This window comes from Porites lutea, chromosome 14, assembly GCF_958299795.1.
Source record: "Porites lutea chromosome 14, jaPorLute2.1, whole genome shotgun sequence".
NCBI classification, from domain to species: Eukaryota; Metazoa; Cnidaria; class Anthozoa; order Scleractinia; family Poritidae; genus Porites; species Porites lutea.
The window spans coordinates 8,485,913-8,510,087 of record NC_133214.1 but is presented as its reverse complement, the minus strand read 5'-3'; the positions used below and the strand labels follow the sequence as shown (position 1 = coordinate 8,510,087).

The 24,175-nt window shown below is 41.4% G+C and overlaps 4 protein-coding genes across 5 annotated transcripts in view; 2 read left to right on the top strand and 2 right to left on the bottom strand.

Annotated features, from left to right (window-relative positions):
- The window catches only part of LOC140924116 (uncharacterized), a 162,057-nt gene extending 160,904 nt beyond the window's left edge, over positions 1-1,153 (bottom strand). Inside the window, exon 1 of the mRNA XM_073374134.1 lies at positions 986-1,153. Coding sequence (XP_073230235.1) covers positions 986-1,009 — 24 coding nt within the window. The 5' untranslated portion in view covers positions 1,010-1,153. The remainder of the gene's footprint in view (positions 1-985) is intronic.
- Positions 1,154-4,704: 3,551 nt separating this feature from the next.
- Positions 4,705-16,761, top strand: LOC140924142 (prolactin-releasing peptide receptor-like). 2 transcript variants are annotated; one of them, XM_073374167.1, is made up of 4 exons: positions 4,705-4,862; positions 9,339-9,743; positions 10,991-11,242; positions 12,422-16,761. In XM_073374167.1, exons 2-4 carry the CDS (start codon positions 9,355-9,357, stop codon positions 13,086-13,088), a joined length of 1,308 nt encoding a protein of 435 aa, XP_073230268.1. In that variant the 5' UTR covers positions 4,705-4,862; positions 9,339-9,354; the 3' UTR covers positions 13,089-16,761. The 2 variants fall into 2 exon arrangements, with proteins under 2 accessions (XP_073230268.1, XP_073230269.1); XM_073374168.1 differs by lacking the exon at positions 4,705-4,862 and adding an exon at positions 5,115-5,214.
- A 16-nt stretch (positions 16,762-16,777) lies between these two features.
- LOC140924143 (melatonin receptor type 1A-like) lies at positions 16,778-18,398 on the bottom strand. Its single transcript, XM_073374169.1, has one exon. The coding sequence runs from the start codon at positions 18,240-18,242 to the stop codon at positions 17,028-17,030; it is 1,215 nt and encodes a 404-aa protein (XP_073230270.1). The 5' UTR covers positions 18,243-18,398; the 3' UTR covers positions 16,778-17,027.
- Positions 18,399-20,518: 2,120 nt separating this feature from the next.
- On the top strand, positions 20,519-23,828 carry LOC140925099 (uncharacterized). The gene is made up of 2 exons (XM_073375046.1): positions 20,519-20,664; positions 21,965-23,828. Exons 1-2 carry the CDS (start codon positions 20,622-20,624, stop codon positions 23,221-23,223), a joined length of 1,302 nt encoding a protein of 433 aa, XP_073231147.1. The 5' UTR covers positions 20,519-20,621; the 3' UTR covers positions 23,224-23,828.
- The last annotated feature ends 347 nt before the right edge of the window (positions 23,829-24,175 follow it).

Genomic DNA, 24,175 nt, shown 5'->3' with positions numbered 1-24,175 from the left:
ACGGACTTCGCGCTGATCGAGCTAAAATCAGGACGCACAATAACAAGAGAAACAATAACTTCATGATCTTCCAAAAATCAAGGTTGAAACTCATAATGTGTGAGAATCGCCCACTAAACTAAACCCAGTTATTACTTCGGATCGAAATTGACCAATACGAAACAACGCGTTTTCCTGAGAGGTTCGCAGGAAAAAGAAGCCATTTAAAAGACGTTTACCTCTGCTAGGTTAGAAGCGAAAAAATATTTTACAATTGTAACGACTAATGCTTCATTCTGTCTATTTATCTGCTCGTTTGTCTTTGCCAGTAACTCTGGTCACTTTCGAATTAACGATTTTTTGCTATTTTTCACTCCGTTACTTTTGTTAAATTATTTTTGTTAAATTTATTTTTATTCTTGCAAAAAAGTGGGGGGGCTAAAGCCCCCCCCAGCCCCTCCCTCTGCGCGGTCCCTGGTTAGGGATTCATTAGTAGTCCTGACACTTTTGGCTTTCTCGCTTTAGTTACAAAGAATAAAATGTGAATTGCATGTCTTTGAAAGCTTCATCTCCAGTAACTCGCTGTTTCGTATTAGAATGGTTTCTTCGCTATATCATTATATTTTTTTGTAACTCCTGTCTATCATGCTTCGCTGACAAAGTCGCTTCCCTGTAAGATTTTGTCCAAAAAGCAACAAACATTTTTCACCATCAGACCAAAAAATGTGATCCCACGTATATGTCTTGAACGAATTTTTCATAGCGGAAAATAATAGGATGGAGAATACATCCCAGCCATAAACGCTTATCGTAAATGAAAACAAATGGTGTGATGAAATACTAGTGGAAGATATTATAACTGAGTTCAATTTTATCAAACGACTGGGAAGACAGAAATCACTGAAACCGCTAAAGCTGACAAATTGAACCCGTACGCCTTAGCTATTGCCAAACAACGGGGTTATTTACACGTATAATAAAAATAATAAACAGTCTAGCTACTTACACAATACTTGCGGTTTCGCAGCATTTTTCACTGTGGTGCTTTCACAAAGCAAAGATGGCGAACGTAAAACGCTTCACACTTTCATTTTCGTCAACACGCGGTGCATGCACACGTTCAATAGTGTCGTCACGCATTCGCTCTCCAAGAACGTCGGAGCTGCCAAATAGCCACTTCTTCTATTAGCCTTTGTTTTAAGAACCAATTAAAATTAAGCTAATAGGGAACGAACGCGTGACCTAAGAACGTGCCTGCGCTGCGTAGGAACGGTAAGCAGGGCTGCGACTCCCTCTCAGTCAGGAGCACCCAACCCCGGGGGGGGGGGGCACTTGGGTATTTTTTGGGTGGGTATGTGCCGCCCGGGACTCCAAATTGGCACCCCGTTCTAAAAAAAATGCCCCTAAAATTGATACCCCGTTGTAGAAATGGGCCAATTTTTTATACCCCGTTCTAGAATTCGCCCTAAAACTGATACCCCGTTCTAGAAATGGGCCAATTTTTTATACTCCGTTCTAGGGTGCAACAAGAGTATCACAGTTTGCTTGTTAACGCATTGAACCGTATTTTTAAAAGCAACCTGTCCTTGAATAATTTCAAATGGCTGCATACAAAACTGGAGCTTTCGAGCGTTCGAAATATTATACCCCGTTCTAGAAAACGCTTCTGAAATGGATACCCCGTTCTAAACCAGGAGCTTCAAAATCACGACCCCGTTGGGCGGCACATACCTGTATAGGCAATGTATGGGAGTACCCCCCCCCCGGGCACCCAACGCCAATTTTCGGAAAATATCTTTTCGGAAGACGATTTGAGATCTAGAATTTTTGGAACATTTTTTGTAAAATTTCTTGCTTGCCCGCCTCTCCAAGGATTTTCGAACATCTATAAATTGGTATAATTGCCCATTTTTACTGGATTTCTACCCTGAAAAAGTCACCTAGAATTTTCGGGAGCCTTTTTTCTGGCTGAAATTTTCGAAAAGATAAGTCTTGATCCCTATAATTTTCGGATCTCTAGACTTTCAGCTAGGAAACACGAAATCCCGGTTACAATGTTTGTACAGAGAATAAACATTCCTGGTTGTAACGTTTGCACAGACTTGAATAAGAAAAACTTATTCAAAACGGTTGAAATAAATTAAAAACCCAATGAAATCTACATTTTTCCCGAAACAGATACAATGATAAAGCGGCCGGCGGGAAGATTTTTTAAGTGGGCCATTTCCGAGTGACCCTAACAGCTCTGTTTCTGAATAAAACGAAGGTTTGCGAAATCTTTGTTTTGAGAGGGTGAAGCCTTCGATATCACAGTATTTAATATGATATTCTTTTCTCTTGCTAATGAATTTAAACTCATTTTAGGGAGAAAGGTTTTCCACATAGCCTTATTTGGAAACTGAGGGATTTTGGCACATATTTCACATGGAAATGGCCTATTGCTGTTTAAGTACCCTGTAGTAATGTCCCGGACATACGAAGAAGGAGGGCATGTGACTCAAATGAGACTTCCACAAACGTAGAACGCATTCGTTCTTTGTCTTTTTCTGGCTTCTTTGCTAATAGGGTGACAAGAGTTTTAAGCGATGCGGCAGTCATTCTTATACTGAGCAAAGCTCTCACTTACCATGCACGCATACCTTTAGCTGACCGTCTCCATGTCAATCCTGGTCGTTTATAGCCTTCCCGCAACTAGACGTCCTTTGGGGTTCGTTCGTCACGCATTCATTTCTGGGGAGAGATGAGTGCGTGACGAGCCAACCCCAAAAGACGTCTGTGGGGAGGCTAGGTCGGTTAAATGTTTTCATGAGTTTTGAACTCGGAAATGCAGCCCGCGGGGGGGGGGGGGGGGGAGGGGGTCACTCCCTCTAATGATACGAGGAGGCTCCGTTTGAAAGGAGTACTTTTATCAGGCCTCTTTCTATATGAAAGACGGTAGGGATTTTACTTGTTGAAGAATACGAAAGCGTAGGGAAATCTGTAATGGATCTGTGAAAGGGTCTACAAGAGCTAACATATGACTGAATTTTATGGCTTTGTAAAGTCGAGAAAACGTTCTATTTTTGCGATTGATCGGCCTATTTAAAATCAAATATAGTGCATTTACAGCAGTAAAAGGGATGGAAAGTTCTAAACTAGGTATGTGAAAGGGGTACCATTTGTCAATAGAAGACGGTATACGAAAGGGGTACCTTTTTCGTGAAAAATGGTACATAAAAGGGAAAGGGTTGGACTTTAAGACGGAGCCTCTCCGTATAAAAATTTGTTGAGTACCCCCCCACCCCCCGGGAGGTCCAGTTGTCCGAATCGAAAATTCGTACCTGGTACTTCTTGGCTGTCGTTTAGAAATCTCAAAATCAATTTGCGTCTTAGAGAAAATGTTTTTTATCCTTGTTTCCATGTCAAAGGGTATAGCAGGAGCTGGTATAGTAATTTTTGAGATTTTGAATATAAAAATAAGCCTTAAAGCTGCGCGCAATGGGGAGGACCCATCGTGGTTTTTTTTTTTTTTTTTTCAATACTTTAATATATTCTTTGAAATGACACTACTCATAATTTGTCCCTGAAAGTGGAAAGAAAATTTGGACTGCCCCATGGACTATTTTCCACTTTCAACAATTTTAGATAGTTCGATCAAGTGTTCCCAAATTATCGTGTAAGATACTGGCAGCATATTTTGGGACCACTTCTGCATCACTAACCTTGGGGCGAACTAGAACAACCTAAATTACTCTACAATATGTGCTTACCCCTTCTGTATATTATTGTGATGAAAATCATCTGCACGCTTTTCATCCAAGATCAATGCGAATTCCGTATTAAACCGAGTTTTCATAAATCCACACTATTTTCCGCCATTTTTAAGCCTGGCTCTTGGTTGGAGCCTAGGTTCCGCTCGTAAAAACTTGAATGGTTACCAAGCTTTTGGAAAAGTGGTCCCAAAAAATCTGTTTGCGCGGCTTATGCGCGCACTAGCCTGTGTAAAGACCCCCCTCCCCTCGGGGACCTGAGCTCCTTGATAATTCGCCCCAAGATCCTTGCGAACTTCTTTAAAGCCTCTCTGGGCGAGCCATCCAGCTGCTTACAGAACAGGAGTCGCCGTGATCGTTTATGTTGAATATTTGTAAATTTGAATAAGATTTATTTCACCGAGTTGTCTATTTTTATGGCTTTTAATAGAATTTTCATGCTCCTATCAAACAGCGCAGAGTGTATTTCTCTGTTGTTTTTGTAAGATGTTGAAATCAAGTGTTAATTTGCCAATTTGTCGACGCCATCAAGCAACAGCCGATCTGTTGTACTTTTTTGTGTGTGAATCATGAAAGACAAGATGTTTCGAAAACAAGCAAATTTATTCTTCTCTAAATGAGTAACAGCTACAGGATCTTACTGTCCTTTTCTAATTCAGTAGCGATTCAGTTCGCAGATTGCGCCTATTGTGAACGGTGTAACAACGCATTAAATCTCTTCTCGGTAGGTTTCAACTAAAATATTTTACGCGTAATGACCTTTTTCCCCTTCGTTTCCAAATTGCTCTAAAAGGAATTTACACGGGGTATCTAAAATTCCAACATTGCCACTTAACGTTTGAAATGTGCATTAACTTTGAAGTCTTTAAACCACGCTATCTGTAAAAGAAAATAAATATACACGTCACGCGTAATATCAATCGGCTCAGTTCTCATTGTCTGTCAAATATAATGCATTCTGTATAAAAAAGCGTGTTATTTGATCCCTCAAAGCGCCTTGCTAAATTTTATTATGAGTGGATTTGTCGCTTACGTTGATGTCATCAGCCAAGAATCCACATTAGTTCAAAATTTCTGCTCTTTTTTTCTACTCTTTCAGCGCAAAACCTGAATTTACCTGAACCTAAGGAAATCGTAAGTAGCCTAATGATATTTTGCGTTTGATATTCACTTGTTGCGACCATTTTCGCGTTCCCCCACGGTCAGTGGGTACTACGACTAACCACTCCATAATTTGTCGCGCGCTTTTCAATTTACAACGCTTTCAAGATCTTTCAATGAAATCTGAAAAGAAATTTCTACCTCATATTCCTATATTAAGCTAAATATAATCATTTGTCACCGTTTCTGTTTTTAACATGATTTTCACGCTCAGCTATGTTACGATTTGGACTATGCAACAACACAGGCAAGCTATGTGGACATAAAAGTTTACGCAGGAACGGAGTAATTGTAAATTCAAAGTGCTGGTGTCCGTGTTGAGGAGGTAAACTTCCCTTGAATTTTAGGGTCTTCAATATCAAATAATCTGTCTTTCGCTGAGAAATGCCTGTACCATAACCGATGAAGTAACCCACCGTTGAACTGTGGTCATAGAATACCCTACATTAGACAGACCGATTGTGTCAATGGGCAGCCAAAACAGACAGTCAAAGGTTCTACACATTCTATGCTTGTTCTCATATCTGAACGTATTTCATAGATTCCTAAGTTCTCTAATTTTAAGAATATTTCTGTTACTTTACACGTAACAGCAAATTAAGTTTAGAAACATGTGGCATTTTGTTATGCATATGATTAATAATTGATGGATCTGGTGACAGTCACATATGATCACCAAAAAAAACTCTAAATTTTGTTTTGTTTGTTGCTATTGCTGAAGCTCATGGTACCGGGCAATAATCCGAGGTTCATAGAAAAATGAATGATAATGACAATGGACGAATAGCGTACCTGGTGGAAGTAAAAAAATATCGTAACAAAATACTATTGTAGCTCAGTGGTTTACTATCTCGGGTAAAATTAGTTAGACTTCCTTTCATACTTTGCATATTTTCTGTCATTCGTGCTATTAGTAATTCGTGCTATCCTGTTTCACAATGACTCTTTTCAATTCAGTCTGTTGATATGATCACGCAAGGTTTTAACTATCAGTCATGTCTTTTTCTCATTCCGCATTCTCGTAAATTTCGTACGTGTATATCGTCTCAAAAATGTTTCATTTTAAGGTCTAAAAGTCATACTAAGCTGTCATGACTGTATACAACAGGAAATATGACATTTGGAGAGGTATTTTCACTGCATACTTTGCCCTCGGCCAAAAATCTTTCCTAGTGGTATTAAAAACCCATCAAATTGCATTATGTAAAGGACTAACAGAAATTCGGGTCCGGACTCATCCCACACAATACATTTCTTATACTTCCATAAATTCGAGGAATTATGTCACGTTTCACGAGCTCACCGCTCAGGTCACAAACTTGTAAGCATTTTAAGGCAGCCATTAAACAAATTATCTCAGACATGAACGTATGTTTGTTTTCTTTATATATTTTGTTATGCTTTTAGTTAAGGATTTTTTTAAAAGTAAATATTTAGATGCTGTAAGCAATGTCGGAGACCGGGTCGATCAGTTGCTCTGTGTTTTGTTTTGTTTTTTGGAGGAGAAGTGTTGACCGAGGGCCAAATTGCTCTCTTGTATATGACTATTAAGTGATTTTCTGTACTGCTTTCCAACCAAAAATAAGTTTCCTTTTGTAAGGCCAACAATGTCAATTCACTCACGACAATAAACGGTTATAAAATTAAAAAGTCGTGGGCAGTGTAGCTTATCTTTAGGAGTTACACAGCATCCCCAGATACAACAGTAGTGTAGACTGTTAACAAATCTGTTGTATGTAAAACGAAAACACGGTCCAGTTTTTTAAGATTCAAAATGTTTTGGACCGACTACTACAATCAGTCACCAATAGTCAGTTCTAAGACCGTCTTCTAAGTGATGCAGATCGAAGTTTGATTTGATCTCTGGTTTACAGACTTTGTTCAATTTTATAACTGACGAGGTGCCTTGGGATTGAGAAGGTATCTTTGTTGTTCATACATTTATTTCTCAAACCATCGATTTCTGGAAACCATTGATTATAAGAACCAAACGTGACCCTAACTACCCCTGTCAAGTACTTGAATCCCCCTCCATCCAACCGCGATTGTTCAAATCTTCCAATTATGATTCTAACCACCTTTTTTTCTGGGAAATTTTGAGAAAACGGGATTCCAAGCTGGGACAAAAAAATCAATCGTCTGATCTAGGTGTTTGTCGTAGAGGGATTTGTTGTATCGAGGGACCACACTGGTTTTATGCCCAGAAGCATGCGACGAGCAGAAAAGTCGTGCATTCGAGAACAAATTCTTCCCTGTTCGAAGTTCGTTAGTGTCCTCATTCGTAAACTAAGGAAGTTGTTATCTGTCAACGACATGATTAAGAACAACATTACAAAGATTTATCTCCCAATAAACATATCCGCGTTCCACTTCCTCTTGCCAGGATGACCTCGTGTTCTAAAACTGAGCATGCACTACTGTACACGTAATACGGGAAAAAAACGAGCGAGAATGAAAAAATACATGAGCCAGATGACGCCATAATTTTGTTGTTAGCAACAACAGTGACGCGAGTTTAACAACTGATTCATCAGCCATAATTTTCTCAAGATGCCAAAATACGAAATGCGGAAATGTCCTTATCCAAGGGAAATTAGTCGTGTGGTTAGTTGTGAGTATCTACCTGATTGAAGGGGATATTTTCAATGGAGTTAGCAGTAAATAATGGAAGGCCAGCTGGGGTGGCTGATCTGAACGAGCGCTGTGGTTGTTAAGTAAAACGGTCATTCATCATATTCTCGGAATTTGCTTCCCATGTTTATTGTAATTTTGCCCCCTTGCCCTTTCGAAAGCGCACTTCTTTAAACGGAAGCAGACTTAATAGCTTATTCCATTGAACTTAAAATCTATTAAACGTTCACCTAATCAGATAACGGGGTCCTGCTCTGACATAACTTTAAACAACGCACATCCAAATTCTTCAAACAGTGTATAAAATATTCATATTGCCAACGAACCAATGCTTCTTGGGGCAGATACCCTACACGGGTTCGACCAGGTTGCAACCACAGCGCTCGTTAAGATCACCTTTTCATATAACCCCAGCTTTCCTCACATTGTTTACAGCTAGTAGGGATTTACCCAAACAGGCCACGTCAGTTATGATCATCCTCTAGGCGCCAGAGACTTTTCATCCTCGGTTTCCGGTGTTGTTCAAGTCTGTACAGTGACCCACACAAAAAGCTTTCGATCGGCCGAAATCTGTCGGCCTGTTGCGCCGAAGCACCTGGCCGCAGGCGAGAAAAAAACCCTCTGCTACCCTGTGTATAATGATCACTGCATGCAGAAAGCTTCTACCTTGGTTACGCTGTGGTTACATGGTTTACCACATCTTCCCGGCACATCACCTTACTTAAGGGTGTGGTCGCCACCTGAACGTGCAAGAATCGTGCCTGTTCCAAACAAGTGGGAACGACCAACAGAAGATGTTAACGCAGTGCTTTGAGTATTCATGTTTCGTCTCCAATGCATAAGGAGCCAAACATTTCTTGCTAAAACAAAATCCCCCAATACGGCTCCCTCCCCTCCCCTTAAAAGTCGTTTTCGGCCCCTAATTCGAAAACAAAATAAAAGGAGACGCTTTCGGCTGTTGTGCCTTTCACGATTTCCGGTTATGGCTGTAACGACACAACATGGTTATCACTGTGGTCATGGTTTTAACTATCCGGTTACGAGCACATCTATTTCCGAGGACTTCACTTCCGTTCCCCCGATCAAAAGAAATGAAGTTTTGCCTCTGAAGAAGAGGAAAGCCTTGATGTTGTCAAAGCACGACTTTGTGGCGGAGAGATGTCCAGAGATGTTCATAAGCAAATGCCGCCAACCGCCTCAAAAATAAATCAGTTTTGATTTTTTGCTTCACTTTCGAACTCTTAAAGATTGATCCTTCGTTCGTTAAAGCCTTATATTTTGGAAATATTGAATGAAGATAAGTATGGTATGAAGAATGATTCACCGAGGACGCATGCTAATTCATCTTCGCTTAGCTGTGAACTCTTCTGTCATTTTCTTGAGTTCTGTTCCGCCAGAACAGCTTAGTACAGTTGCCCCGTGACTGTCGTGCGTCACGCCAGTCGTGGACATTTATATCAGTGACTAACTTATCTGCCTATTGTAACTACCGTGCCATACTAGATGACACAGACCGTGACACAAAGTGAATTGTGTAGAGGGGGTGGGGGGGGGGGGGGAAGGGGATGGCGGCTCTCCGTCCGACAAACACTGTCTTGGCGGTGCAGCTAGCCCCCCAATTCCCGGATGAGGGGGGAGCGCCTGGTCTCTCCCGTAGATCCTTCACCGCTGTATCGTGAGAAAGTTTTTGAAGACAGCGATTCTAGTTGGAGGAAAAAAAAAACAGAAATAGGCTGCCAAGTCCAAGATGCTGTGAAAGATGACAACTCTCCGTGGTAATGCCCTTGTAATTCTAATCAACGGTTTTGTTCGTTACAGGTGATCTAAATTTACAATGGCTATCTCCACGACAAAGCCACCACCGACAGAGTCGGCCACCATCCAGAAACACCTTCAACTCTTCAACCTTGTCATGTACATCCTGATTTTCGTCGTGAGCGTGACGGCGAACATATTCATGATCTTGGTACTACGGAGAAAGTTTCGACGGCACAGGAAAACAGCCAAAAGCTTTATCATTCTCATGAACAACCTAGGTATCTCTGGCCTGGTTCTCGTGATAACGTCCATTCCATTTGACCTTGTAGATCAAAGCATATCAGACGAGTGGCCTTTTGGTGCCGGAGGCTGCAAAATTTTGTGGCCATTACAGACTGCAGCTGTTCAGGCCATGGTGTATTCATACGTGGCACTTGCGTATCACCGATTTCACGGCTTGACTAGGTTAGTACGGTATACTCTCTCTTAACGGACACCTCTGTAATTAAACGGACATCTAGAGTTGGTCCCTGCCTTTCTATTCTCCCTTAATTTGTCTTTCTATAAGACGGACACCTCTCTAGGACTAGCCTGCGTAGCAAGAGTCGAAAGGGGTAGGAGAAGAAGATTAGGAGGAAGAGAAAAACTTAGAGCTGGTCCCAAAGTGGTCCGCCCGTCTTAGAGACAATCGACTGTAAAGGTTTGTGCGCTATAGGCAAATCTGAGCATCGGGGCAACATTGCCTAAGGGTGGTATAGAAAGGCATATTCGCTATCCCATTTCAACATTTCCTTGTGGAAATTCTCGAAGAAAAGTCGTTAAGGGTCTGAACTAATTTTGACACCAAAACACACTTACGACGTAAGCATGAAAGCGACGCCTAAGGGCCACCAGATTTTCCGCAAATTTAAAAAGAAAAGTAGACTACGAGTAGTCCCCCATTTTTCCTCAAGGGATAGTAGAGCGAGCGAAAGGCGACACGCGTGTTGCCTTTTCTCGCGTGGGGTGATTTTCACGCGCGCTCGCGTTTCGCTCGCTCTACTATCCCTGAGGAAAAATGGGGGACTACTCGTAGTCTAAAAGAAAAGTAAATAGGGCGGCGAAAACAAGAACGATTTGTGATTTAGAGGTTAAAATTATCCTCAAAAGATATTCCTCGAGCAGTTATAGTAAATGAACGTGCGGTGGAAAGTGGACTGTGGATAAACTAACCTTTGGTAAGGATCCTTCGAAAATACATGAAACGTCAAGTCTTTCCTATTATTTGTGAGAACTATTTTTTGTGGTAGTTGTATGGTGCGCTTCTGCCACTTCATTCGATTTTTAGTTACAGTCTAACCTCTCCATACGGACACCTCTCTATTACGGACAGTTCGTTTGGCAAAAAAAAACTATGTGGTTTATATTGGTGTTGAAGTAGAGCAAGAGACGAGTGCACCCCCTCCTAAAAAAAATCCTGGATCCGCCCCTGCATTCCCTACCGCTATGATACAGACACCTCTGGACATTTGTGTAAAGCGGATACTTGGGTCTGTCCCTTTGGTGTCCGTATTAAAGAGGTTTGACTGTAATTGCGATGTGGCCCGTAGAACTCGCTTTCATGATCTTTCATGTGTACGTCGCAAGTGTGTATTGCACTACTTAATTTTATCACCATCTGACAAGTTGATATAAAGTAACGAAGCTTTTTATTCTTTACCTTATTGTTACAGAGGCTTGTTCGGACAGATGAAGTTCATCACCGCTGTTGTCATGACATTCTTTATCTGGATTATAAGCTTCGTTACGGTGATTCCTTATGTGCTGAACCTCGACTACGATTACGAAAACAAAACCTGCGAAGAAAACTGGGACTCAGAAGGGGCCCAAAAAGGTTATTCAGTAGCCTTGTTCCTGCTTGATTATCTGCTGCCTCTGATCGTCGCTCTCATTTTGTACTTGTTGGTCTGGGGAAAACTTCAACGGTAAGAATAAGGAACGGCGTACTTCTTAAAGTGTTCTGAGCGTCAGTAAAGTCAGCAGAATATACCATAGTTTCTTATCAGCATTTGATGCAGCCAATCATATAAGCGATAAAACACAAAGGAAATGCATGTAGTCGACGCAAAGAGCGGAAAACGCTAGACCGATCACAAGCGAGCTTAAGCAAAGACGTTTTTGAGCTATGCACGTCGACTGGAAAAGGATTTCTTGAATTCTTGGGCAGTGCTTTTGCCCAAATTTTCAAGCAAATCTTCTCTATAAGAGTAAAGAAACTTAGCAAGACAAATCTGTGGAGCGTCAAGGCGTATTGAATGGTAATGGGGCTTATTTCCGGTTGACGTGCGGGGCTCAAAAACGCCTTTACTTTCTCCCTACAGTCGAAGCTCCCTTAAGCGACCACCCAAAATGCAAAAACTGAGTGGTCGTTTACGGGAGATGGTCGTTTACAAGAATCATACCACAGGAAGCCTCTTCCACGAAGAGGTCCAGGCACATCTACTTTATAGAAGATAATTTATTGTAGGCAATGTCTAAGTTAGGATATGTGTAGTTCCATGTTGCCACTAAAGTTCTTCGTATTTTCTAAGTAACATAGTGCACACAGCGAGCATAGAGATCAGAGATTGTGACAAGTGGTCGCTTACAAGAGGTAAAAACAATGAAAAATCATTAACCGTCAGGCCCAAATAGTGGTCGCGGTCGCTTACAGGAGGTGGTCGTTTACTAGAGGTTCCAACTATAAGGCTTTGACTGGGAAAATTTTGGTGTTTTGGATTGGCGTTCGCTTACGAGAGGTGATCGCACATGGAGGTTCGACTGTATTTAGAATCACATTTACCGCAAACGGCGAAGTTTTTGCTGTACTCTTCGTTCTCTCTTCGTTATATCTACAGAACGATGAGTTTTTATCGTCTCATATTCTAATCTGAGAAAGAGTGTTAAGTTGAAAAACTGCCTTTTGCCGTTTGCCTTAATAGTCATCAGTTTAAATCCAAATTTTCAAGAACTGTCCAATCTATAGGACTGCGCTAACCCAGATAACCATATTCCGTTAACCCCCCCCCCCCCCCCTCCCCAACCCCCCTTCCTTACGGCCCACAAAAATTGCTGCTTATTTTTAGTGGTATTTAGTATTACGCTTTCTTTCAATTTACTCCTAGTTTTAAAGTCCTTGATCCTGAACGTGTCGGCCGCCGTGACCGTCACCAGCGTATTCTCCGCATGTTGGTCGCATACATCGTCGTATTTGCCATCTTACTCTTGCCGTATCACATAATGTGGTTTATTAAAGATTTCGACGATGGCGAGGAGAAGTTATACTTCCAGGACACGCTTAACGTCATACACATCTTCACGTACAGCGTAACCGTTTTAAACCCTATTATTTTCTTTCTCTACAATCCCGAGTTCAAGCGGCATTTAAAGTATCTGATCCAGTGTCAGTGCATCACGAACAAGGAGATATTCAGCTTGGAAAATCTCTCCGAGTCGTTTTCCGAAGAGTCAGATCCACCTCCTCGCTTCCGAGCGAAACCCAAAGCGAAGCCGCTGTATGACTACAAGTACGACACCAAATCAGTGGAAAATAACTACGCCTCTACGCCGACCATGTCACGCGCCGAATTCGACACACTGCCGCCTGAAAACTCCTCAGGGCTCGGATTAGTTGAAGCGAGCCTGTTTCCAGCGGCAGCGGGCCGACTTCGTGGGCAGGAGAAACAGAGAGGGTCGTCGCCATCAGCCTCACCTCCGCCTTCGGAACTGATGTACGATAACACTGACGCACGAAGCGCTGGTTCTTTTGACCAAGGTAGCGAGATGTTATGAGGTTCGTGTTGTAAAGCTCTTAATGCAACAGGAGTCAAGAGTGTTTTAGTTTAGCGTTGAGCCCACGAGTATAAGTACAGTGGAATCCTCAGTTTTCGAACCACCTAGGAAAAGCAAATTGATTCAAATTACCAGGAGGCCGGCTTTGAAAAATCGAAGGTAAAATTACAGTGTTTGACTGGTGAGGGGAAGTTAGGTTTTGGTTCCAAAAATCGGGAATTCCGCCGGAAAAACGGAGGGTTCGAGAAATCGGGATTCTACTGTCAACGCTTAAGGTCTTTTAGCGAAGATAGTAAAGTGCTTTACTGTCTTTCTTTGACATGCCAAGAAACGGACAAGGAGTGAACTGTGTTTTTGTGCGTCAACATTAGTAAGAGGCGCTTTGTATATGACAGTATTGCAAGTGTAAAATAATGCGCACAATAACCCAGCCTAGAGAATAGATTTTATTCTGATTTGATTTAATTTTTTAATTTAAGTAGAGTAGTCGACCGGTTCTTTTTTTTGAAGAGTCATACAAGAGCTCGACAATCACAGTGGCAGCGGAAGGGGCGCCAACCAAAGGGGCTGTACGACTATTAGAAAGTTTTAGCAACGACGAGAGCGACAGAGGCGAAAACGTCAAATTCGAAGCCATGATTCCATGTCACTGAATATTCCCAAAGTTGGCGAATTTTACGGGAGTGAAAGTCATAAATTAGACTGTATTCCTCAGCCTTAGGCGACTGCCAATAATTTGAATAATAGGGCATGTCTAACGTTCTTCTAACAAAGCTGAATATTCTTTTCTTTTCTTTTTTTTTTACAAAGATTACGTGTCAGTGTTTTTTTTGGGCGCTATTGTGTTATTTCATTCTTAAACTTGCCGCCAAACATTGCCTTAAGAACATACGCCAATTTAGCTCGCAAATCCTTTTCATTTCTAAGGACCTACAAGTGAGATCACTTTTGTCTCTATCTTACACATCAGCAAGGAGAGATCAATCCAGATAAGCTTTCCGTCAACGAAACTTTCGTGAGCTTGACCCTGCTACGTATTCTTTTTTCAACACTTATCCAAATAACGGCTGGACTAAGTTTACACCTAAATTCTCACGACGTTTTTCCGATTTCAGTTCTTGCTAGCTAAGACGTTGGTTAGAACCGTTAGTTGATCGGGGTTTAAAAAGAACCCACTTTTTTTCACTCCAGGTTAGTCTCACTTTCTTTTCTTAAACTTGGCGTGATGCTTCTTAAATGGCGAACAAATCGCTAAGTTTCCGCCAATTTTGAAGTGACTATGGCAACAAAATTATGTGCAGACTTTTCGTTGCCTTCCTGGATCAACATGTTTGATGCTAGAAACGTCGATCAACGGTGAATGTCTGTGATAATGATGATGATGAGGATGATGATAGTGATAGTGATGATAATGATGATGGGGATGGTGATGGTGATGGTGATGATGATGATGATGATGATGATGATTATGCTTGGGGTGGTGATGGTAGTGTTGCTGTCTAGTGCTAGGTCGGTGGAGCAAAGACGAATAATCAATTAGTAGTTTTACATGTAACATGTAGTGGTGTAGCTAGTGGTGCGATAAGAGTTGCGTAATGGTGGGACTTGTTTTAAGCGAGCAAACTCTGACAACGGGAACTGAAATTAGACCACGATATTAAGACAATGAGCATCTCAAAGGATATTTATTATAGATATTCATCATATATAACAACGGCAAATTGCTTGAAAAAAAAGTGTGAAATTAAGGACCATTTATCTTATAGTTTTCTGACAGCTCCGCCATTTTTATAGAACATGAAGGCCGAAGTACTACTGACCGAACGGCGGTAAATAAGATTTCTTTTATCTTACAGAAAACTGATTGATACAACATATATATATGCAGTGTAGGTAGTGCGTTATGGTATATAAGAACCGCATGCATTTATAGATATATGATAGAATAACCGAATCTTTGTTTATATATTTTGTCACATTAACACACTTTGCTTATCTTCCCTGACCAAGCTTTTAAAACAACATCTCCATATATTGAAAGAGAATAGCAATATTATTAATCCCGAATTACAGAATAGTTATGGAGGATTTCTTTTCAAAAACCCTTGTTCATTTTGCAGCATTTTATCAGTGTTATTTCCTCAGATATTGAGTAAAAAAGCTAAAAAACAATTTGCTCAGGTCGACCAACTATTTCAGCTTTTAAATCCATTTGTATATAAACCGACGCCATTTAATTAAACTAGTACCCTAATGAGCAAAAATCTAAACAGTGACGTGAGCTAAGATTCACCAACGGTTTATCTTATTTACTGGGAATCAATAGTATTTTATTTACGCCTTACCGCTGTATAAGCCATAATTATTGTTATTCGCCTGATCCAGGCTCCAAGATATAATTCTTCACTTTAGTAACACCAAGGAAACTGCGTCGAGTTAACTTATGGCAAAGACTTCCGGGACTGTTACTAGAGACAGGAGAAAATATTGGCCAATCGGGAGCTTCAAAGGCGTCTTTGAGCAACGCACGTTAACCAGAAGTGGACCTTTTACATTCTTGAGCGGTGGTTTCGCCCAAATTTTAAGTAAAATTGTCTCTATAACAGTACAGAAGCTAAGCAATACGAATTTTATATCGTCAAAGGATATTTAGAGGGAAAAGACGTCACTTCCGGTTGACGCCCGTCGCCCAAAAACGCCTTTGCGAAAGCTCCCTAACAAGCTGACCAGCGCGTCCCCAGTAACAATCCCAGAAACCACTGCGGGACGCATTTCGGCTCCAGTTCCCTTCTCGTGCCAAAGTGGCGAATGTACAGCGATCGTGATAACTGATGCGAAAAACGCGCGGGGCAAGATCACGCGCTTCCTTTTTTCCCCTTGACATTGTTCTACCAACGTACCTACTATCTGAGAGCCTGGTACAGACTATTATTGTTATAAGAAGTGTTTATATTTCATGAGCATCGATAGTTAATCTGTGATTTGTATATTCAAATGCACACCATAAACTGTCACTTATAAGCTTCCCTACTTATAAGCCTCTCTACCTATAGGCCCATCTATCTCTAAACAAAAAAATATATCCGATTGTAGGTCCCCCCGGATTTGAGCCTCCCTCCAAATGTTACGAAACTGATTTCGCGTTATTATCACGTTTTAATGCAGAATTCTTGTAAGAAATAGACCACACTTTCTATGGGTTTACCGGCGTGATAACCCACGCGGTATGTTCGGCTCGCGATTTACAAGCTTTTCGAGTGTTCTCCCAACATCCCGCGTAGGTTATCACACCGGTAAACCCATAGAAAGTGTGGTCTATTGCTTTTATGAAATAACTTTAAGATTTATATGAGTTTACCGGCACAATAAACCATAGGTTTTGAACCAATCAGAGCGCGTGTACTATCTTAGTTATTTCATAAAGATCAGTAAATGTAAAACTTTTTTTGATCAGCACTGCTATAGCTTTTTTTGGTATACGCCACCTCGGGTATAAGCCCCTCTAATTACAAGGCCTCCTAGAACCGCTTACGAAGTTGAAGATGTATAAGCCCAGAGCTTATAAGCGTCAGTTTACGGTATGGTTTTCATAAAAAGTAGTTAAATATTTTCTTAATCGTTTAGGAAATGTATTGATTTGAAGATAAAAGAAATAAACGTGCTGTTTAATCTCTTCCTTTTTGAAGCGGTTTTATGGTTATGGTACTACCGTATTCGCAGGCGTGATTTAAGTTCCGCTTTGCATCCAAACTTGGCACAATCCCGCAAAAAACGCCTATGTACAAGGGTGATCCTGACTAATACCCTTAACCTGCCTTTACACTCGTTCCCTCAGTCGCAATTCCCCTTATACGCGTAGTACCGTCTCCAGTACAGCTACACCTCATTAACGCCGTTTCTGAATGTGATCTTAGAAGGTAGCACTTTAAGGACTTAAATTTACTGCTGTTTCGAAGACGATGGGCGAGAACTATTCGACAAAGCAGCCTTTCCATAACAAGGTGACGAACTCCGCGATTGTACAAGCAACAATTCTACATTCTCGGATGCCGCAGATTCTAAAACCTCTTGTTTAGCCAAAGGAGAGCAAGGTTGTTTTGTCATCTCCAACTCATTTTTGACTGGAGTAGCGCATCGTTTCAATAGTACCACAGCATGGGCAGTGTTTCTTAATGTCCTGGCGTTTTTGCTGCTATCTTGAGGCATTCCAACTTGAGTTTTGCGGCACAAAAGAATCTTCTTATACTCCGCTCTAAAGGAACGATTCATAACCCCGTATATGATAGGATTAAGGGCTGCGCTGAGGTAGTTCAGATACGTGCAAAGGAGCGTTCTCGCGCGCGGAGGGGTAGTGTGAGTGGCGGCTCGATCCATGGTAATTATGACCAAACTTGGAACCCAGCAAACTGCAAAAGCGAGAACTGTCATGAAAAGAAGCTTGGAAATCTTGATCTCTTCCACGGATAGATTTGAATTCCTACGCTGTCCGCTTAACAGTGATGTCACCACGGAGACCTGGTGTTTTCTTATGTTGACAAATACAAGAGTGTAAGACAAAACGATTGTAATTAACGCAATAATAACAAACACGAACTCTACTAATGTTTGTAAAAGAGTGTGCGCAATTGCACAGACGGCATAACTTGGTTCATATCGGATGTGAGTTGAATTGCTCGCAAGGATTCCAGCGTAGAATCCAATGACTGAGAGCCACATTGAGCCAATTAAAAGCCACGAGTTTCTCTTCGTGAAGAAACGCTTGTAAAGTGCAGGTTTCGCCACGCGAAAGAAGCGGTTGACGGCTGTGAGCGCCAAGGTTCCTATTGACATCAAAGCCAGTGTAAAAACTGAAAACCCTTGGATTTGACAAAGAATGTGCGTGTTTATCCAATCGTCTGATGCCAGTATCGCACACGTAATCGGTGCACAGATTACCGCAGTAAGTATGTCGGCGATCGCCAGCGCGTGAATAAACATAGTAGTCGTTGAGGTCCGAAGTTTTGGGCTGCGAATTACAGCGAATGCAACGAGAACGTTTCCAAATAGGGCAAACATGCCAATCACACTACAAAGAGCTACTTCCATTATTGTACCCCCGATGCTTCGACTTGAAGTTTGCGCGATCAAGTCATCAGCCATCTTGCTCGAATTCATTCCATTTCAGCTCTAATTGTTTTCGCCTCGAAATTGTGTGGGTTAAACTTTACATGGTTCGCCATATTAAGGGGTTAAAACATGTCAAACTTTTACTTAAGGTAAACTTTTTCGCCCAATCGACGCTCGCCCTGGTGAATTTAATTTGTGCTAAGATTTTTGCGTCAAACTGTTTGTTCTCAAAATAACAAATCTTACATTAAAAGAGACATGAATCGGCTTCATTCATATCGAAAAAAAAAAATTTTTAGAAAAAAAAGTCGTTTCCTAAAGCCAATTTAACACTCCACACCTATTGTTTGGAGCAAAAACAGTTTGCTTCGCTGAACGAACAGACTTAAAATGCAATACAGTTTTGTCACATAATTAAAATATAAAGCAATAATTTTAGTCTTCTGTTCATTTCTTTCCGCTGGTTTACGTGGCTTTGTAAAACTCCGTAACAAGATCCGTTCCTTGGGCTTTATGCTGTTTCCGTCCTATTTTCTTCGTTTTTTTAAACTTTTTCATCTGTTAGTTCTTCCCAGGTGATAATTTCATCTGATCTTTGCCGCTCGTTTATTATCTTAGTGATTTAAGAATGCTTGATCAAGTAGAATGAGCTTAACTTTAAATAATCAAGGGAAAAGATTAAGAATCGATTAAAAACAAAGAAAGCGACAAGTGTATAACTAATGAAAATTGACATTTCATGCCTAGCCTGTTCCTGTTCTTGCGCCCACTACTTCTATGCGCTTGCTACACAGACTAGTTAAGAGCCTGGAACAGGCTATTTCATGCCCTGCCGAGCGTCACTTTATTACGTCATCGCAGTCTTTAAACATAACACAGGGTTACCAACCTACTTTTTCTATTCAGTCAGTGAACTATGACTGAAAGAGAACATTGGTTCAGCAATTCAAACCGTTAATTTTAAGACAATGCTTTTACAAGCCTCAAAATGCCAAATTAACTGTGCCGCTATAATTTTGGCTCGCAATATTAAATTTTGAGAGGCTCAATAACGAATTTTAAACCTTTTTAGAGCCTCCGGAATTTAGTTTCGCCTTTACGCTATCTACTCCTAATTGCAAAACCACGGACATGAGTCAAAACGACAGTGAACAGAGGCTGGCAACCCATTTGGCACCTGCTTTGAAGGTGCCTCAGAAATAAAATTTTGAAAAGACACTAAGTTTAACTGAACTGACCACAAGTTGTCCAGAAAAGTTGCTTTTTTATGTAAACCTCATTGTTGTCGAAAGCTCTGACAATTTTACCGGTACCCTAAAATTGTTATGGTTTTGCATCGTCTTAAATACAGGGTACCCGCTGGAAGTTTTAAAAGCTTCATTGACAAAGTTTTTCTTGTTGTTTACTCGTGCGTGGCCTTTCTTATAAACCTCGTATTCCTATCGTCAAAAGTTTAATTTGGTCGTGGTGCTCGCTTCGCTACATTTTTCGCAACTCTGTCTTCACTCGATACAGGTCATTGCATGAACGCTCGCGAACTTATATCGAAAAAGCTCTTCAAGTTTATTTGTGCAAATCATTAGCGTAAGTTTTACCTGTTATGAGGCTCTTACGATACGTGTTGGGGGTTTTAAACAAGGACTGATGACTTGGAGGCATAAAAACTTGGCTTAAGGTCATGTGTAAAAATAACGAATAACGATACAAGCGAAGGAGACGTTAACAGCTTGTCCACACTCTGGCTCGAGGAATATTAAGGTTCGTTTAAGGAGGAGTTTTTATTAAATATTCAGCTTGTTTGCCCACATCAAGGCAAGTGTCACCAGACATGGTTAACTCCTCCACGGGAGATTTATTTCTACCAGCAAGCTTAGTCTAATCAACCGTCGATTTGTTAAGGTTTCTGATCATCATCGAGTGCTCTATATATTATTTGTGCCTTGAAGTTTGACAGATTACTTCCAATGGAGGACTCTATCCTGGTTTTCTTACTTTAGTGTTGTGTGGTGGCAGCCAATTGGTTTGGATGGAAATCAAAGACAGACACCTTCAACCCGTGCGGCTATCTGTGGTCGGAAACAAGAAACTATGGGCAGGTTAGTGTAATTGGGTGAGTAGTTTTAACTAACCCACGAACACAAACTATTCAATGGGGCTGAAACTGATAAGCGAAGCGAAAGTTTAGAAATCGTGAGATACGCGATAGCGCGTGGAAGTTCATGTTACTTCAACAGACAAACAAATTACAATATTTCTAACCTTTACAGTTCATCTCTTGCTTACTCTCGTCTGACCAAAATAACCGATTACAATAATTAGTAATCTGTCACGAGTCAAAAGGGACTGTAGTTTACCATATTCCGTTGATAATCACGTACCTTAATAAGATGTTAAGAAGTTAACTCAAGTTTTGCCGCTGTCATTTATATGTCGATTTTTATTCCTGCTAAGAATTCGGCGATCACTGAAGGTAAACAGTATTACATAGGGTATAGCGATGGTGTTCACCATACGCTGTCAAAACTAAACCTACGAATTAAGACATAAATCGCAATATAATTCATAGTTGTTAAATAATCTGTCTCCTAAGCGTTTCTCTTTAAAAACTTCAGAAACTGGCGAAATTTTTATTCTAAATAATCATAACAACTAGAAAAGCTGGCTTAAATTTCAAATTGGCCAAAAGAGCGTCGATCGAATTTTAATTGAATCTTAACGGCGCTGTTTCAACAGGTTGATTGTCATTATTATCTATATTTTATTCTTGTCAATTCCATATAAAACATCGTGAATTCCAACTGTCCCACCGTAGAAAAAGAGGATAGTGGAAAAATAGAGAATCTTTGGACGTTATCATCTCTTGACTGTATACCAGTAAAAAAGAGAATGAATCGAATTCATGACGAAACAATATCGTTTATCTTAACGACTTTTAGAGGACGGTTTGAGCGGGTAAAAGTAAACAGAAAACAATAACTTTTGATGGTTTGTCTTATCACGACAATCTGATGTGCGATTAAACTGCTGCGTGCCGCTAAAAAGCGGTAAACGGAGAGCGCAGGGAAACATGGGACTGATATGAAATGCAAAAGTCCCCCAGTCACTGTGATATGAGCATCCCCGCGTTTTGGACATCCGCTTTCCCAAAACTCTAGTGATAGGGGCATCCCTCGTATTACCTCAGCTATTTAGGTTAGGGTTAGGGTTAGGGTTACAGGGGATGCCCATATCACTAGGGTTTTGGGAATGGGGATGCCTATACTCACTGCGACACCCCCTACTGTGGTGCCAACCTCGGTCCCAGGGTCCCTCCTACTCATCCTTGCGAAGCAAGAGAGATGGAGAGAGGCTGCGCAGACCACGAGTGGGAGAGAACTCTGGGAACGAGGTTGGTGAGGTGCATCCTTCCCATGGCACCACGCTATTCATGTCGTGTGAAACCAATGAGTGACGAGTGACGCCTGGACGCGAGGCAGGATAGTGGAAGAATCAAAACTCAGCGTTAAATACATTAAGAGCACTTGCAGCTTGCGTAGCAGGCGACGGTTTTTAGGGGGAAGGAAGAAATGTCTTCGCGCGGTCTCGCACGGCCTGTAAAATGAACAACCGGCGCTTGCTACGCAGCTACGCACTGACTGGGGCACTTGTGGGAATAAGAACAAATGGAATTCCTCACTGACTGAGGACAGATTATATTCATCTCCGAGCCCTACTACAATATCATTGTACAAGAGACTTGTACAGCTAAGTGTGTGTTGTTTTATTTTAAGGAGAACCTTGGTATATCTGCCGACAGAGCTGCACGGCGTTTCTTTTTGTCTTAATGCTGTTGTACGTGTATTACTTCTCCTGCTACATGAGACATGAAATCCGAGCCGTCTACCATGCTCCTCCTCTCCAGTCCTTTCACTCGCGCTGTCGGGGCGCATTTAAAACGCTAACCAAAGGGCATTGGGTACAAAGAAATGTCAGCATCCAGGCTTTACAGAACCGAAGACAATTGGACGCTATCTTACGCATGCGCAAGGGCTGGCCCGAGCGACTCTTTCACGGAGACCGACGTTGTGGTCCGAGATTTCCTCTTCCTCGTAAAACAAGAAATAAAGATCGACCTTATGTTTTAGACGTACAAGCTCAGTGCGATACAGACAGCGAGAATTACTGTTGCCATGGGAACACAGGCTGGTGTGGCCATGGCGACAAGTTTTGTGGCTGCCCCAGCTGTATAAATTATAAGTCTTTTATCTCCGCGGAGCTAGCTCAGTGGCTGCCACTTAACGGTTGCCGTGTTATAAATTTCACTCAACAGTCCGCCTGCGAATCAATATCTCGAGGAGTCAGTAGTGTGACCTTCATAGGAGACTCCCTAGTGAGACATCTTTTCTCCGCCATGGTGATCATTTTGACGAATGATCCGCTCCACGGCGCCTTAAAATATAACACCGCACCCAAGATGCGTGACATCTGTAAAGGAGATAGCCAATTCGTGGACAGTATTTGTCACGTTCACACTGCAATGACGTGGCGTGACCTAACGGACCATCCCAATTTCTGTGATGGTTGGGCGAAATTTCAAATCTCGTACGTTAAGGCGTATAAAGTGGAAGTTGCAGATCTAGCTCTTCTTGCCATCAAAAAACGCCTCAACAAAGTTGGTTCTGTCGTTCTTATGGGTATTGGAATACACAATAACTTCAACGCCTCAGCGGTTATTCAGTCATATCTTGAGCCCGCAGTTCAGTTGGTTGCAACTTCCAAAAATGGTTGGCCGCACCTTATTTGGTTGTCAACCCATTCAATGGGTCCTTTGAAACCAATCAATTACCATCGTGACCAGGGAAATCCTGCGATTTTGTCCTTCAATAACAGCCTTGCAAAATACTGCGAGCAACATAACATAACAGTGTTTGATAGTTTCAACATGACGGCTGGAGTTCATAGTTTTGACGGTACCCACTTTGGAGTTGGGGTGAACACGATGAAAGTACAAATTCTTCTTAACTACCTAGAAGAAACCTTTTCAAGGTGACATGGAAGAACAGATATGTGCGTGTATAAATATACAATTCATTTTGCATATACGTTCGTTTAGAAATATACTCGTTACAGTTTGCGCTCGCGTCATACATAACACATTACCAAGTTTACGTACAGTCATGCATGATTATTGTTATACATACGTCAATCGAGAATCAACACTTTCAATTGTACACATGTATATGACGAGGATCCCGACAGGTTTTTTGCGATTTTATTTTCAATCCACGCAACTTTTTCAATTCTTTTTTGGTACTCGGGATGTCGGGTTGACGAACCCATTATTGGGGAATGTAAGGGCCTGTTTACATGGAGGAGACAGACCTAAGGTAAGTGAGGTAACCCGTGGTGGGTCACCCTACCTATAATGTAAACGTGATCAAATTAAAATGAGAGATTATATGGAAAAGCGAGTTTCCTCACCTAAGCGGATTACCTCACCTACCTAAGTCGTTTCTCTGGAGATTATTTGGGCCCGATAGGGCCGCGAAGATGTTTTCTGTCTGTAAACAAAATTAATATCGTTTTTCCTTTATTAAAGTTATTTTTGTATTACTTTAACTTGTTAGGCCATTTCCAAGTTGCGAAAATTCTTGTTTCGTTCCAGGGTGGGGGGGGACCCAACCTTTTGTGTCAAGGGGGATCTCCAACACGCCAGGCATGGTAAAATCCCGTCATACGTCAGGTATCAAAACTCACCAACAACCCCCGGCCGTTAACCAGAATTTTGTCTTAAGTGAGAAGTAAGTGTTAAAGTTGGGTTATGGACGGGGTAGGTGGGCCTGGCTTTGGTTAGATATGTTGTGTCTTTAGACTACAGAGGACCCACGTTAGTTTATCAATAAAGTCGTGCACTTATACCACAAGAGACCCCTGGAACCCTTCCCTGCCTGTGCATGCTAAGGAAATTTTGACCGGAATCAGTAGTATGTTTTGATCCTTGA

What these genes read in the sequence shown, in the direction of transcription:
- LOC140924142 (XM_073374167.1), top strand. Translation starts at nt 9,355, where the DNA reads ATGGCTATCTCCACGACAAAGCCACCACCGACAGAGTCGGCCACCATC. An exon ending in CGATTTCACGGCTTGACTAG is followed by an intron (nt 9,744 to 10,990) that starts GTTAGTACGGTA and finishes TTATTGTTACAG; the next exon opens with AGGCTTGTTCGGACAGATGA. An exon ending in GTCTGGGGAAAACTTCAACG is followed by an intron (nt 11,243 to 12,421) that starts GTAAGAATAAGG and finishes ATTTACTCCTAG; the next exon opens with TTTTAAAGTCCTTGATCCTG.
- LOC140924143 (XM_073374169.1), bottom strand. Translation starts at nt 18,242, where the DNA reads ATGAATTCGAGCAAGATGGCTGATGACTTGATCGCGCAAACTTCAAGT.
- LOC140925099 (XM_073375046.1), top strand. Translation starts at nt 20,622, where the DNA reads ATGTCGATTTTTATTCCTGCTAAGAATTCGGCGATCACTGAAG. An exon ending in GAATTCGGCGATCACTGAAG is followed by an intron (nt 20,665 to 21,964) that starts GTAAACAGTATT and finishes TTTTATTTTAAG; the next exon opens with GAGAACCTTGGTATATCTGC.